This window comes from Tachyglossus aculeatus, chromosome 24 (genome assembly GCF_015852505.1).
Source record: "Tachyglossus aculeatus isolate mTacAcu1 chromosome 24, mTacAcu1.pri, whole genome shotgun sequence".
NCBI classification, from domain to species: domain Eukaryota; kingdom Metazoa; phylum Chordata; class Mammalia; order Monotremata; family Tachyglossidae; genus Tachyglossus; species Tachyglossus aculeatus.
In genome coordinates, this window is record NC_052089.1 from 15,337,835 (window position 1) to 15,354,172 (window position 16,338).

The window sequence follows — 16,338 nt, forward strand, 5'->3', positions numbered from 1 at the left end:
GCTTAATAAATGTCATCATTATTATCTATTTTGATGCTATTGATGTCTGTCTACTTGTTTTGTCGTCTGTCTCCTCCTTCTAGACTGTAAGCCCATTGTTGGGTAGGGATTGTCTCTATCTGTTGCCGAACTGTACTTTCCAAGCGCTTAGTATAGTGCTCTGCCCATAGAAGGTGCTCAATAAATACAATTGAATGAATGCTCATCTACCCAAGTGCTCAGGACACTGCCTGGCCCAGAATAAGTGCTCATGCATGTGTCTACCGACTTTAAGCGCTTAGTACAGTGCTGTGCACACAGTAAGCACTCAATAAATACGATTGATTGATTTAAGGGCAATGTTGTATTCTCCCAAGTGCTCAGCATAGTGCTCTGCACACAGTAAGTACTCAAATACAACTGATGAATACTAAAATATTAATCTCTGTATGTACCTACCTCAAGGGCTAGCTGTACCAGTCATGATTCTAGACCATATTTGATGACCACAGTTCATTATGGCTACATTTATTGTATAGGTGATCACAAGGCTGGAATGTGAACACGGGGAGAAGTCATGTTTCTGGCTGTAAATTACGACTACAAACAAGGACACAGCCCAGTTCCTGTCTAGGAGCCTGCACCTGTTTTACCGTGTATTGTGCTTAAAGGGGACTAGGAAGGACTCAATCAAGACCAACACCTGATAGGAAAAGACCAGAAAGTTGGGGTCCTGCCTTCCCTTGGGGTTTCATAACCATGCATTGTTTGACAACTTTAGATACAGAATCACCTATTACCTGAATTTCAGACCACCTAAGTATCTGCAGAGGTCAAAATACATGGATTATCTCCTCTAGTAGCCCATCCGATGCTTCTCACATCAGTAACGATCATTTTTCTAACAAAATGTACAACTCAACTAAAGTATGTTATTTATTCACAGTGATATTTTTTCCCAGTTTCAGCGATTAAGAAAACCAAAGTTCATACTATATTTAGGACTTTTAAAGAAGGGTCAGTTTCAGGGGCTCTGTCTTAGTTATTCGTTTTTCCCTTTCTGAACTTTTTTCATTGAAGGCAAATATCTTTCTTTCCTGGCTCCAGTCATTAGGTCATTTCCCTCCAGCATTTAAAAGCAAGCTCTAAATGGAAAAAGCTTCTTAATCACCTAATTAAGCTAATAGAAAGGTAGACAGGGGAAGTGGGAGGTGATAATCTATTTTGAGGTTTTTCTGGGTGAAAACTCCATTTGAATTTCCTTCTGCATTCCTTTTAATTATATCTCCCACTAAAATATTTTTAGCAGATGTGTAATCAGAATTTCACAACTCTTCAAAGGATTGCGGAAAAGCTCCCTTTCCAGATACTGGACGAATTTTATTGGCTTGGTGAAGGGCTCCTTTTGCTTCTCTTTCTAGATATTTTAGCAAGGTAAGACCCTGTCTCACACAACGAGTGAGTCTGATGTTCCCTCTCCCTCTGGTAACATTTAAACCTCAGTTCAGTATCCTGGGCCTAGTACCGGAAACTATGCTGGACAATTGCTTAAAGTATCTTCCATACTAACTACATGAACTTTAAATGCCAAGTGCCCATTTATTAAGGTTTTAACTTCTAATTTTCAGTCATCAACAAAACGGTTAAATTTATTTGGGGCCTAGTTTGCATGAGTATGGAATACACTTTGGAGAAAATACTATTGTGTTCATTTAAAAAAAAAAATCAACTTGATCTGAGGGGGAAGAAATAGGAATTAAAAAAACCTGTGAATTATGAACAAAAAGGAAAATCCCCTCTCAGAGATGAATTACCATCATAAACTGCTACAGTGAAAGGCTAAGGTCCGTAACACAGTCATATTCTTTGAACAGGCCTATAAAACTTCTTCGAGAACCACCGTAATATGGTCCATTTTGAGACCGGCACTTGCAACAGCAGCAAACGGATGGATCCTGACAATGATACTCAGGGAGAAGAGTGGATGGCTTGCCACAGAGAGAGTTAACGCTGAAATTTAAATCCCAATTTCAGAATTTTGAATCCCAAATTCCCCCAGGTCTTAGATTTTTGTTTAAAGACCGCAATCTAAATTCATAAGATGAAAACGGAGGTGAGAATTCATTTTAAGAAGCCCTCAACTGTACCAAATCCCTTTAAAACAGCCACCCCACTGGCATGAACTTGTAAAATTCCCAATGAGCCGAGCCTGGACACAAACTGAGCTGCAATTTACCGGAGAAGTTCACCACTACAAATTATTCCACATATATAGGGTACAGGCGGGCTTAAATAACTCAGAAATTTATTAAACACCTTGGCCTCTGCTTAGAAATTGGATGCACATTTAAAGTGGAAGTTAGATGACATCCAGTGTAGTTACCTGCAAAAGATTCGGCTAAATGGATGGAAAACGGTGAATATTTAGATTTACCTCACAGTCGACCTAACAGTAACTCACAGAAAAAGTGAGGCAAGTTCCAACTTGGAAATCTTTTCAGGGTGTACAGCATAGAACGAGTTCTCTTTATTTCAACACACACGCGGTGTTTAGGGTTTTGGAAGAAGAGCTGCAGCGTTTTCGCTACACAGCGTCTCATTTTCGTCATTCGGGGGTCCGCTGCTGCTCCAGCGCAGTTCATTTCTATTACACATTGCTTCCAATTCGAGGGACTCACACCGGATCGAAGGTTTTTGTAGTACCGTTCCAGGCTCGAGAGCGCTCTGCCCAACAATCCGCAGGTTCACAAACTTGATCTTCCAAGTATTTTCTACGTAACCGGAACGGATGAGTCCGAAAACCTGCTCAAAGATCCCCAAACAATTATCGCCTCGGTGGACGGTACCAGCAACCGCCACAACAACCAACCCGTGCGGAGACGACGCACACTTCAGTCCGTCGAAATCCAGATTGGGGTTCAGGAAGAGAAACTCTTCTTTGACTAGCGATAATAACCGGAGGCTCACCATCTCCGCACCGTAATATTCTAGTACGTTATGTTCTGACGTGTTGTAACAGAACTGAAGCTTGACGTCATCCCAGAAGTGCTGGGGTCCCCACGCTTCTCGGGGGGATCCCAGAAATGGATTCTGAGAATTAAGCAGTTCAAAAAACCACCGGCAGAATTCTTCTCCCAACTTGCGGCACTCATCAAACTTTTTATCAGCTTTCTGATCATCTTTGTTCTGCAATTCAAGAAAAGTCTTAGATGAGCATCCCTAAAATTGTTTTCATGAAATGGATTCAGGAGGGTGACTCTTCAGCAGTTCTGGAGTCTCAAGACTATCAAGAACTCATTAAAACATCCTTTATACAAAACACTGAACAAATATGCTCTACGGTAGTCTTGTCACAGTACGAGAACCGTAAAACCTCAATACATTTGGACCTTGATGCAGAATTCACGGTAATTCAGATATGGGATTTACCTCCTTTCTTCCCTTAACCCTCTTCTTCTGCTGTCAAAAGCAGGCAGGTGGGAAGCCTTCGATCTACACTGAGGTTAAATCCTCAGTTAAATCTGTCTTTTGCTGTCGAGTCGTCTCCGACCCATAGCGACGCCATGGATACATCTCTCCCAGAACGCCCCACCTTCATCTGCGATCGTTCTGGTAGTGTATCCAGAGTTTTCTTGGTAAAAAATACGGACGTGGTTTATCACTGCCTCCTTCCATGAAGTAAAATGAGTCTCTGCCCATGACTGTACCCATACTGCTGCTGCCCGGCACACGTGAATTTTGCCTTGTAGCAGATTGCTTTCCATTCGCTAGCCACTACCCAAGGTAGGAACTGAATGGGTAGGCCCCTGCTTGACTGTCCCTCCCAAAGTCGAGACTGCTGGAATACTGGAAACTCTCCGTGAGCGACCCAGAGAGGGGTCAGTTAAATTATAACAACCATGGCATTTATTAAGCTCTTACCATGTGCAAAGCACTGTTCTAAGCACTGGGGAGGTTACAGGGTGACCAGGTTGTCCCCCGGGGGGCTCACAGTCTTAATCCCCATTTTACAGATGAGGGAACTGAGGCATAGAGAAGTGAAGTGACTTGCCCAAAGTCACACAGCTGACAATTGGCAGAGCCGGGATTTGAACCCTTGACCTCTGAGTCCAAAGTCTGTGTTCATTTCCACTGAGCCATTACAAGGCAACAAAAACATTCTGCTGTCAGGGAGTCACAGAGCAGTCTATCTAGCTGCCCCACAAAATGATTACAGAAATAATCAAAGAATGAGACAGACCAGTTGAGGTACCTAAAAAATCTCCCACACACCCCCTACCCCAACAACATTACTAAAATCCGCCCTTACCTCTCCGAACTGCTACCACATTCATCCAAGCACTTATTCTATCCTGCCTTACCGGGTCAGCCTTTTGCTGACCTCCCTGCCTCCTGTCTCTCCCCACTCCAGTCCGGACTATGCTCTGCTGCCTGGATCATTTTTCCACAAAAAACCTTCAGTCCAGGTTTTCCCACTCCTCAAGAATCTCCAGCGGTTGCCCATCCACTTCTGCATCAAACAGAAACTCCTTACCGTCGGCTTTAAAGCAACCACCTCGCCCTCTCCTACTACAACCCAGCCCGCAGACTTCGGTCCCCTAACGCCAACCTGTATCTCCGTCTTGTCTATCTCGCCTCCGATCTCCGTCAACATCCTGCCTCTGCCCTGGAAGGCCTTTTCCTATCCGACGGGCAATTTCTCTCCCCGCCTTTAAAGCCTAACTGAAGGCATATCGCCGCCGACAGGACCTCCCCGACTAAGCCCTCATCTCCTCTTTTCCCAATCCCTTTTGCGTCGCTCTGACTTGCCCCCTTCACTACTGGGGGGCTGGGGTTGGTGGCGGTGAGTAATGAATGCATCCGTGATTTATTTATCTTAATGTCTGTGTCACCGTCTAGACTCTAAGCTCAATCCGGGAAGGAACGTTTCTGTTATACTGTTGTGTTGTACTCTCACACAATGCTTAGCACAGTGCTCTGCACATAGTAAGTACTCAATAAATACCGATTGATTTATAGAACTACATATATGTGTGTGTACGGATACAGCTCTATCCCTTGAGTCCGGATTATTTCAGCTTATTGTAAATGCAAAAAGTAATAGTTACAAGCCTGGTTTGGAACTCAGTTTTAAAGGGGTAAAAGTTTTAACACTGCTGCAAAAAAAGTACTAGTAGCAATTAATTCAATCGTATTTACTGAGCACTTACTGTGTGCAGAGCGCTTGGGAAGTACAAATCGGCAACATATAGAGACGGTCCCTACCCAACAATGGGCTCACAGCCTAGAAGGGGGAATAGTACAAAACACTGCAAAGGTGACTTTCTAAACACCAGATTATCCTTTCGTGATGCATTTACTTCCATTTTCCTTATGGGCAACTTAAAAAAAAAAAAGCGAGAGAGAACTTAAGTACTTTTTTCCAGAACATACGAAGAGTAAGTCGGCTGGTATTTCTCTCTTCCAGTTTTATACCAAAAACTGCACATAAAAGCTGCACATTTCAGAAAATGTGAACTATGACTGCATCTCCTTTGGAGGTGAAGAGACACTTTGAAAATCCAACGCGTCTGTAAAGACTTCTATGCCTACTAGCTTTGTTGCATCCTCTGTCCCAGCCAGAACATAAGTGGCTGGGATGACAGACTGTGTATGAAAGGTGCTTTGCAAATTCTCTGCTTGAAGATAAATTTGTTTGGGAAAGCTCTTTGTTCTGAAGACTTCATGTCTGCTAATTCTGCTGTATTGTTCTCTGCCAAATGCTTAGCACAGTGCTCTACACATAGTAAGCACACGAAAAGCAGCGTGACATAATAGAGCATGGGCCTGGGAATCAGAAGGTCATGGGTTCTAATCCCCGCTCCATCACTTGTCTGCTGCGTGACCCTGAGCAAGTCATTTCACTTCTCTGTGCCTCAGTTCCCTCATCTGTAAAATGGGGATTGAGAATGGGACAGGGACTGTGCCCAGATTTGCTCTGTACCCACCCCAGCGCTTAGAACAATGCCTGACACATAGTAAGCACTTAGCCAAAACCATAATTATTATTTCTTGAAATCCTGCATATGATATTCCAATACATTTCCCGCAGGTGATTTTTTTAAAAATACCTGTTCCTATAACTGTACGCGGAGCTAACCAATTCTCCCAATCCATTCCATTTCTTCAAGATTATTTAAGGCAATACAGAAGGTCACGCTTACTATAAATCAATAATTGGCCGAGGCCTCTCTATCAACAGGGGAACTGAAATACAGGAGTTGTAATTTTCTCCCCCAAATGGAGATCTCCAAGCTTGTAAAAGTAAAAAAAAAAAATAAATCACTCTGAGAAGTTACTTGGTTAGGTGGACTGGTGTTTTCAGGCTTAGAGGCATCCTCTGGTTCCGATTTCAACTCCAGCCTCTTGTTCCAGTGATTTTTTGCTCGTTGAATAAGATGATGCTTTTCAGAAGATGGAGGCACAATGATTCCTTCCATCGCCAAGTACTTAAATATTATTTCTCGATACACTTTCTTTCGTTTCAGAAGTTCTTCTACATTTTGACTGTAACTTAATATGGCATGAATTGCATCTGGAAAGAAATCCACCCAAAGTTAATAAAAATAAGCTACTACACAGCAATTGAAGCAATGTTACCAAACAATGATAGGCAAGATTCAAAAGCTCTTCAAAACAAACACAAACCACTTATGAACACTTCCCTGCACACAAACTTTTCAATGAATTATTTTAGCCGAAGTGTCTCTTGCTGTACAACCTTGGGCAAGTCACTGCACTTCTCTATGCCTCAGTTTCCTCATCTATAAAATGGGGATTAAGACTGTGAGCCCTATTGGCATGAAGTAGGCACTAAACATATACCATTAAAACGCAAAATTAACAGAAACTAGCTGCAGTTAAGAGTCCATTTAAGATCCATTCCTAACAACAATTTTCAACAAATTCCCCTTTCCTAGAAACTGTTTGGTCCGAACACACCTTCATAATAAGACCAAATAATAATAATAATAATAATAATAATGATAGCATTTATTAAGTGCTTACTATGTGCAAAGCACTGTTCTAAGTGCTGGGGAGGTCACAAGGTGATCAGGTTGTCCCACGGAGGGCTCACAGTCAATCCCCATTTTACAGATGAGGTAACTGAGGCCCAGAGAAGTTAAGTGACTTGCCCAAAGTCCCACAGCTGACAAGTGGCGGAGTCGGGATCTGAACCCATTAACTCTCTCTTTCCACTGCGCCATGCTGCTTCTCAATCCATTTAATACAAAATACGACAGCATAACATGAAAGGATCACCTCCCGAATAGAATCATACAAGATTAGATTTTATACACCACTACAAGACTAGACCATCTTTTTGACTTCTACTGTGCCCTCCCAAATGCTCTGCCCAAAGTCTGTGCTCAATAATTAACTGACTGAACCCAACCATCTTTTAAATTTCTTCTGTCTTGGAGAGAAGGAGGGAGGGAGGAAAGGGCACATCATTAAAAAAACAAACCAAATGCAAAACTACAGCTCTGTAACACTATCAATCAATGGTATTTATTGAGCTCTTACTGAGTGCAGAACACTCTACTAAGCACTTGGGAGAGCACATTACAACAGATTTGGTAGACATGTCCCCTGCCCACAGGCGCTTACAGTCTAGAGGAGGGGACAGACATGACTGGATATATACATAAGTGCTGTGGGCAAATACGCAGAAGGTACAAATCCAAGTGCAGGGGCAACACAGATGAGAGAGGGAGTTGGGGAAGGCATCATGGAGGAGATGTGATTTTAATAAGACTTTAAAGATGGGGAGAGTGATTGTATGAGACGAGGGAGGGGGTACCAGGCAGCGTGGTCTAATGGCAAGAGCCTGGGCTTCAGAGGTCATGGGTTCTAATCCTGCTCCGCCACTCGTCTGCTGTGTGATCCTGAGCAAGTGACTTAACTGTGCCTCGGTTACCTCTTCTGAAAAACGAAGATTGAGACCGCGAGCCCCATGTGGGACAGGGATTTGTCCAAACCTGATTACGCAGTATCTACCCCCGGGTTTAGAGCAATGCTCGGCACAAAGTAAGTGCTTAAAAGACACCATTATTACTATCATCACTGTTATTAAGGGGCAAGGACGTGGGGGAAGGGGTGGCGGCAAGAGAGAGGAGATCGAGGAAGATAAAATAAATAGAATAGGTACAAGTAAAATAGAGTAATAATAACAGTACACAGTAAGCACTCAATAAATATGAATCAATCAATAGTATTTATTGAGTGCTTACAGTGTGCAGAGCACTGTACTAAGCGCTTGGAAAGTCCAAGTTGGCAACATATAGAGACAGTCCCTACCCAACAGCGGGCTCACAGTCTACAAGGGGGAGACAGACAACAAAACCAAACATATTAACAAAATAAAATAAATAGACATGTACAAGTAAAATAGAGTAATAAATATGCACAAGCAAAATAGAGTAATAATAATAGTACACAGTAAGCGCTCAATAAATATGAATCAATAGTATTTATTGAGTGCTTACGGTGTGCAGAGCACTGTACTAAGCGCTTGGGAAGTCCAAGTTGGCAACATATAGAGACGGTCCCTACCCAACAGTGGGCTCACAGTCTACAAGGGGGAGACAGACAACAAAACCAAACATATTAACAAAATAAAATAAATAGAATAGATATGTACAAGTAAAATAGAGTAATAAATATGTACAAGCATATATACATAAGAATGGCTTAGAACAGTGCTTGGCTCATAGAAGCGCTTACCAAAGGCCATCATTATTATTATTATTCTAAACTACGAGCCCGTTGTGGGGTCGGGACCGTCTCTGATGCTGAGCTGTCCGTCCCAAGCGCTTAGTCGGGTGCTCCGCACACATAGTGAGTGCTCAATTCATTCATTCAATCGTATTTATTGAGTGCTTACTGTGTGCAGAGCACTGTACTAGGCGCTTGGGAAGTCCAAGTTGGCAACATATAGAGATGGTCCCTACCCAACAGCGGGCTCGCAGTCTAGAAGGGGGAGACAGACAACAAAACCAAACATATTAACAAAATGAAATAAATAGAATAGATATGTACAAGTAAAATAGAGTAAAAAATATGTACAAACATATATACATATATACAGGTGCTGTGGGGAAGGGAAGGAGGTAAGACAAGTAAAATAAATAAATGTAGTAATAATAATAGTACACAGTAAGCGCTCAATAAATATGAATGAATGGCTTAGAACAGTGCTTGTCACATAGTAAGTGCTTACCAAAGGCCATCATTATCATTATTATTATTCTAGGCTATGAGCCCGTTTTGGGGTCTGGACCGTCTCTGTTGCTGAGCTGTCAATCAATCAATCGTATTTATTGAGCGCTTACTGTGTGCAGAGCACTGTACTAGAAGCGCTTGGGAAGTCCAAGTTGGCAACATCTAGAGACGGTCCCTACCCAACAGCGGGCTCGCAGTCTAGAAGGGGGAGACAGAGAACAAAACCAAACATATTAACAAAATGAAATAGAATAGATATTTACAAGTAAAATAGAGTAATAAATATGTACAAACATATATACATATATACAGGTGCTGCGGGGAAGGGAAGGAGGCAAGACAAGTAAAATAAATAAACGGAGTAATAACAATAGTACACAGTACGCACTTAATAAATATGAATTTACCCCTCGTCCACCTCTCCATCCCCCCCATCTTACCTCCTTCCCTTCCCCACAGCACCTGTATATATGTTTGTACATATTTATTACTCTATTTATTTATTTTATTTGTACATATCTATTCTATTTATTTTATTTTGTTAGTATGTTTGGTTTTGTTCCCTGTCTCCCCCTTTTAGACTGTGAGCCCACTGTTGGGTAGGGACCGTCTCTCTATGTTGCCAATTTGTACTTCCCAAGCGCTTAGTCCAGTGCTCTGCACACAGTAAAGCGCTCAATAAATACGATTGATGATGACGATGACGCCAAGCACTGTTCTAAGCCATTCAATCATATTTATCGAGCGCTTACTGTGTACTGTTATTACTCCATTTATTTCTTTATTTTACTTGTACACATTCTAGTTATTTCATTTTGTTGATACGTTTTGTTGTCCGTCTCCCCCTTCTAGACTGCGAGCCCGCCGTTGGGTAGGGACCGTCTCTCTAGGTTGCCAACTTGGACTGTCCCAAGCGCTTAGTCCAGCGCTCTGCACACAGTAAAGCACTCAATAAATACGACTGATGATGACGATGATGCCAAGCACTGTTCTAAGCCATTCATTCATATTTATTGAGCGCTTACTGTGTACTGTTATTATTACTCCATTTACTTCTTTATTTTACTTGTACATATTCTAGTTATTTCATTTTGTTGTTATGTTTTGTTGTCTGTCTCCCCCTTCTAGACTGCGAGCCCGCTGTTGGGTAGGGACTGTCTCTCCAGGTTGCCAACTTGTACTGTCCCAAGCGCTTAGTCCAGCGCTCTGCACACAGTAAAGCGCTCAATAAATACGATTGATGATGATGATGACGCCAAGCACTGTTCTAAGCCATTCATTCGTATTTATCAAGCGCTTACTGTGTACTATTATTACTCCATTTATTTCTTTATTTTACTTGTACACATTCTAGTTATTTCATTTTGTTGATACGTTTTGTTGTCCGTCTCCCCCTTCTAGACTGCGAGCCCGCCGTTGGGTAGGGACCGTCTCTCTAGGTTGCCAACTTGGACTGTCCCAAGCGCTTAGTCCAGCGCTCTGCACACAGTAAAGCGCTCAATAAATACGATTGATGATGACGATGATGCCAAGCACTGTTCTAAGCCATTCATTCATATTTATTGAGCGCTTACTGTGTACTGTTATTATTACTCCATTTACTTCTTTATTTTACTTGTACATATTCTAGTTATTTCATTTTGTTGTTATGTTTTGTTGTCTGTCTCCCCCTTCTAGACTGCGAGCCCGCTGTTGGGTAGGGACTGTCTCTCTAGGTTGCCAACTTGTACTGTCCCAAGCGCTTAGTCCAGTGCTCTGCACACAGTAAAGCGCTCAATAAATACAATTGATGATGATGATGACGCCAAGCACTGTTCTAAGCCATTCATTCATATTTATTGAGCGCTTACTGTGTACTGTTATTATTACTCCATTTACTTCTTTATTTTACTTGTACATATTCTAGTTATTTCATTTTGTTGTTATGTTTTGTTGTCTGTCTCCCCCTTCTAGACTGCGAGCCCGCTGTTGGGTAGGGACTGTCTCTCTAGGTTGCCAACTTGTACTGTCCCAAGCGCTTAGTCCAGCGCTCTGCACACAGTAAAGCGCTCAATAAATACGATTGATGATGACGATGATGCCAAGCACTGTTCTAAGCCATTCATTCATATTTATCGAGCGCTTACTGTGTACTGTTATTACTCCATTTATTTCTTTATTTTACTTGTACACATTCTAGTTATTTCATTTTGTTGATACGTTTTGTTGTCCGTCTCCCCCTTCTAGACTGCGAGCCCGCCGCTGGGTAGGGACCGTCTCTCTAGGTTGCCAACTTGGACTGTCCCAAGCGCTTAGTCCAGCGCTCTGCACACAGTAAAGCGCTCAATAAATACGATTGATGATGACGATGATGCCAAGCACTTTTCTAAGCCATTCATTCATATTTATTGAGCGCTTACTGTGTACTGTTATTACTCCATTTATTTCTTTATTTTACTTGTACATATTCTAGTTATTTCATTTTGTTATGTTTTGTTGTCTGTCTCTCCCTTCTAGACTGCGAGCCCACTGTTGGGTAGGGACTATCTCTCTAGGTTGCCAACTTGGACTGTCCCAAGCGCTTAGTCTAGCGCTCTGCACACAGTAAAGCGCTCAATCAATACGATTGATGACGACGATTCATTCAATCGTATTGATTGAGCGCTTACTATGGGCAGAGCACTGGACTAAGCGCTTGGGACAGTCCACGGCGTCAACATGTAAATAGGATGGAATGAAGGACTGTAAGGAAGAGGTCCAAGGGCCCTGTCCAGGTTGGGGGAGGGGGAGGCGTGACGTCAGCGGCCCCGGCGTGACGTCACGACGGCGCCAGCGGCTCCCTCACCTTGGCGGCTCTCGGGCTGCACCAGGCGGCCGGTTATGGTGTCGCACAGGGACAAGATCTCCTCGGTGTCCAGAAGCGCCAGCAGGCTCCGGCAGCCGGCCACCTCCTGCTCGTTGAGGCCGGACATGACACCGGCCCTGCCGGGGGTGGGTCGGTCGGTCGGTCGGTCGGCCGGGCGGACGGAGCGATGGACGGGCCGCCTCCCTCCACGGCCGCCGCCGCCGCCCTCGCAACCGGCGCCGGAAATGCTCCCCGCCCTCTGGGCCTGAGTGCGTGCTTACGTACGGGTGTGCGTGCTTGCGTCATGCGCGTGCCGCCCCCCCCCCTCACGCGGCCCGCCCCAGCTCGCCACAAACACCGGTTTCCTGAAGGCGCTCGCTCGCTCTCTCATTCATTCATTCAGTCGGTCATTCAGTCAGGCATTCATTCATTCATTCGGTCATTAAGTCAGGCAGTCAGGCATTCATTCAGTCAAGCAGTCAGTCAGTCATTCAGTCAGTAAGGGATTCATTCATTCAGTCAGGCATTCAGTCAGTCAGGCATTCATTCATTCATTCGTTCATTGTCAGGCAGTCAGTCAGTCATTCATTCAGTCATTCATTCAGTCAGGCAGTCAGTCAGGCATTCAGTCAGGCAGGAGGCAGGCATTCAGTCAGTCAGTCAGTCAGTCTGTCAGGCATTCATTGTCAGGCAGTCAGGCAGTCAGTCGGTCAGGCATTCAGTCAGGCATTCATTCATTCAGTCGGTCATTCAGTCAGGCAGTCAGTCATTCATTCAGTCATTCAGTCAAGCAGTCAGTCAGTCATTCAGTCAGTCATTCAGTCAGTAAGGAATTCATTCATTCAGTCAGCCATTCAGTCAGTCAGCCATTCAGTCAGTCAGGCATTCATTCATTCATTCATTCATTCATTGTCAGGCAGTCAGTCAGTCAGTCGGTCAGGCATTCAGTCAGACATTCATTCATTCAGTCAGTCAGTCAGTCAGTGTCAGGCATTCATTCATTCATTCAGTCGGTCATTCATTCAGTCAGGCAGTCATTCTGTCAGTCAGGCATTCATTCAGTCAGTTAGGCATTCATTCATTCATTCATTCATTCATTCATTGTCAGGCAGTCAGTCAGTCATTCATTTAGTCAGGCAGTCAGTCATTCAGTCAGGCAGTCAGTCAGTCAGTCAGTCAGGCATTCAGTCAGTCAGGCAGGCAGGCAGGCATTCATTCATTCATTCAGTCAGTCAGTCAGCCATTCAGTCAGTCAGTCAGTCATTCAGTCCGTCAGGCATTCAGTCAGTCAGTCTGGCAGGCATTCAGTCAGTCAGTCAGTCATTCAGTCAGTCAGACATTCATTCATTCAGTCAGTCAGACATTCAGTCAGTCAGTCATTCAGTCAGTCAGGCAGGCAGGCATTCAGTCAGTCAGTCAGGCAGGCAGGCATTCATTCATTCATTCAGTCAGTCAGCCATTCAGTCAGTCAGTCAGTCATTCAGTCCGTCAGGCATTCAGTCAGTCAGTCAGTCAGGCAGGCAGGCATTCATTCATTCATTCAGTCAGTCGTCTGGCAGGCATTCAGTCAGTCAGTCAGTCATTCAGTCAGTCAGGCATTCATTCATTCAGTCAGTCGTCTGGCAGGCATTCAGTCAGTCATTCGTTACTTTATTTTATTTGTACATATTTATTCTATTTTATTTTGTTAATATGTCTTGTTTCGTTGTCCCCCTTGTAGACTGTGAGCCCGCTGTGGGGTAGGGACCGTCTCTAGATGTTGCCGACTTGGACTTCACAAGCGCCTAGTACAGTGCTCTGCACACAGTAAGCGCTCAATAAGTGCGATTGAATGAATGAATGAATGAATTTAGTCAGTCATGCAGGCATTCGGTCAATCACTCATTCATCAGTCATTCATTTAATCGTATTTATTGAGCGCTTACTGTGTGCGGAGCACTGGACTAAGCACTTGGGAAGGACAAGTTGGCAACATTTATTGAGCGCTTACTGTGTGCAGAGCACTGTACTAAGCGCTTGGGAACTCCAAGTCGGCAATGTGTAGAGACCGTCCCTACCCAACAGCGGGCTTACAGTCTAGAAGGGGGAGAAAGACAACAAAACAAAACACATATTCATTCATTCATTCAATCGTATTTATTCATTCATTCATTCAATCGTATTTATTGAGCGCCTACTGTGTGCGGAACACTGTACTAAGCGCTTGGGAAGTACAACTTGGCAACATCTTGAGACGGTCCCTACCCAACAACGGGCTCACAGTCTAGAAGGGGGAGACAACAAAACAAAACATGTGGACAGATGTCAAGTCGTCAGAACAACAAGAATTAAAGCTAAATGCACATCATTAACTCAGGCCCACAGGCCCTCAGGCCCACATCGGGTGCTCTGAGAAACCGCCAACTTCATGAAAAACAACTTCCTTCTTGCCCATAATAATAATAATAATAATAATAATGGCATTTATTAATAATAATGATAATAATGATGGTATTTGTTAAAAGCATACTATGTGCAAAGCACTGTTCTAAGCACTGGGGGGATACAAGGTGATCAGGTTGTCCCACATGGGGCTTACAATCTTCATCCCCATTTTACAGGTGAGGTAACTGAGGCCCAGAGAAGTGAAGTGACTGGCCCAAAGTCACACAGCTGACATTTGGCGGAGCAGGGATTTGAACCCACGACCTCTGACTCCAAAGCCTGTGCTCTTGTCGCTGAGCCACGCTGCTTCTCTAAGCGCTTACCATGTACAAAGCACTGTTCTAAGTGCTGGGGAGGTTACAAGGTGATCAGGTTGTTCCTCAGGGGGCTCACAGTCTTCATCCCCATTATACAGATGAGGGAACTGAGGCCCAGAGAAGTGAAGTGACTTGCTCAAAGTCCCACAGCTGACAATTGGCAGAGCGGGGATTTGAACCCATCCAATTTTAATGGAAAAGAATAGTATTATCATCTAGTTAACAGTCATCATGTAATCAAGTAATAATTACGATGGCATTTGTGAAGCACTTACTAGGTGCCAAGCACTGTTCTAAGCGCTGGGGAGGATACAAGGTCATCAGGTTGTCCCACAGTCTTCATCCCCGTTTTACAGATGAGGGAACTGAAGCACAGAGAATAATAATAATAATAATAATAACAATAATAACAATGGCATTTATTAAGCGCTTACTATGTGCCAAGCACTGTTCTAAGCACTGGGGAGGTTACAAGGTGATCATCAGGTTGTCTCACAGTCTTAATCCCCATTTTACAGATGAGGGGACTGAGGCACAGAGAAGTTAGGTGACTTGCCCAAGTTCACACAGCTGACAATTAGCAGAGCCGGGATTTGAACACATGACCTCTGACTCTTTCCACTGAGGCACCAGAACCAATAAAATAAGACACTATCTCTGTCCCACATGAGGATCAGGGGCTACAGGGATAGAGAAACAGGCATTTTTTTACTTTTTCAAATCCCCATTTTTTACAGATCTCCAGCCCTCCTCACATGGCTCAGTGGAAAGAGCACAGGCTTGGGAAGCAGAGGTCATGGGTTCTAATCCCGGCTCTGCCACTTGACAGCTGTGTGACTTTGGGCAAGTCACTTCTCTGGGCCTCAGTTCCCTCGTCTGTATAATGGGGATGAAGACTGTGAGCCCCACGTGGGACACTCCGATTAGCTTGTAACTACCCCGGCGCTTAGAACAGTGCTCAGCACAGAGTAAGTGTTTTGTTAAGACAAAACACCATCATCATTTTACCATCACCTGACGGGCCGAAAGAAGGCTCCAGCCCCTTGTTTTACTTCTCCCCATTCAGGTCCTTCTGAGTCCTAAGACTGAAGGTTGTTCATCACCCTCTGCTATGAGAGAGGGTTGATTTGGGATGCCAACGCACCAGGTCATTCATTGCAGTCATCCTAGTTTTCTGGGAAGATGACCTTTCCTTTTCATACCTTGCAGTCATCTTCCCAGAAAACTAGGATGACCTTTCCTTTTCATATCACACAGTCCCGTTACAAATACAGCTCTGGATGCACTTACGGCTAGCACTTTTATTTTAACCATCAATGCCTCCCTCTGCTTCAACGTCTGCTCCCAAATTCTGCGACTGGAGCAGGCACCCGTCGCGCTCACTGAAGCCCGGAAGAGAAGGTTACGGAGCTTCGTAGCAAAAGGAATCAGAGCCTTCCCTGGTTTGGATGGCCTCAGATCAATTTCGGCAAAACACTAAGAATATCATCACACCTCACCGCATCGGCTGTGTGATTCGCGCGACAGATG

The 16,338-nt window shown here is 43.9% G+C and overlaps 1 protein-coding gene across 1 annotated transcript; it reads right to left on the bottom strand.

Annotated features, from left to right (window-relative positions):
- Nucleotides 1–2,267: 2,267 nt before the first annotated feature.
- Nucleotides 2,268–12,273, bottom strand: C24H3orf38 (chromosome 24 C3orf38 homolog). The gene is made up of 3 exons (XM_038766392.1): nt 12,068–12,273; nt 6,318–6,553; nt 2,268–3,165 (listed from the first exon to the last, which is right to left on the bottom strand). Exons 1-3 carry the CDS (start codon nt 12,192–12,194, stop codon nt 2,530–2,532), a joined length of 999 nt encoding a protein of 332 aa, XP_038622320.1. The 5' UTR covers nt 12,195–12,273; the 3' UTR covers nt 2,268–2,529.
- Nucleotides 12,274–16,338: the final 4,065 nt, after the last annotated feature.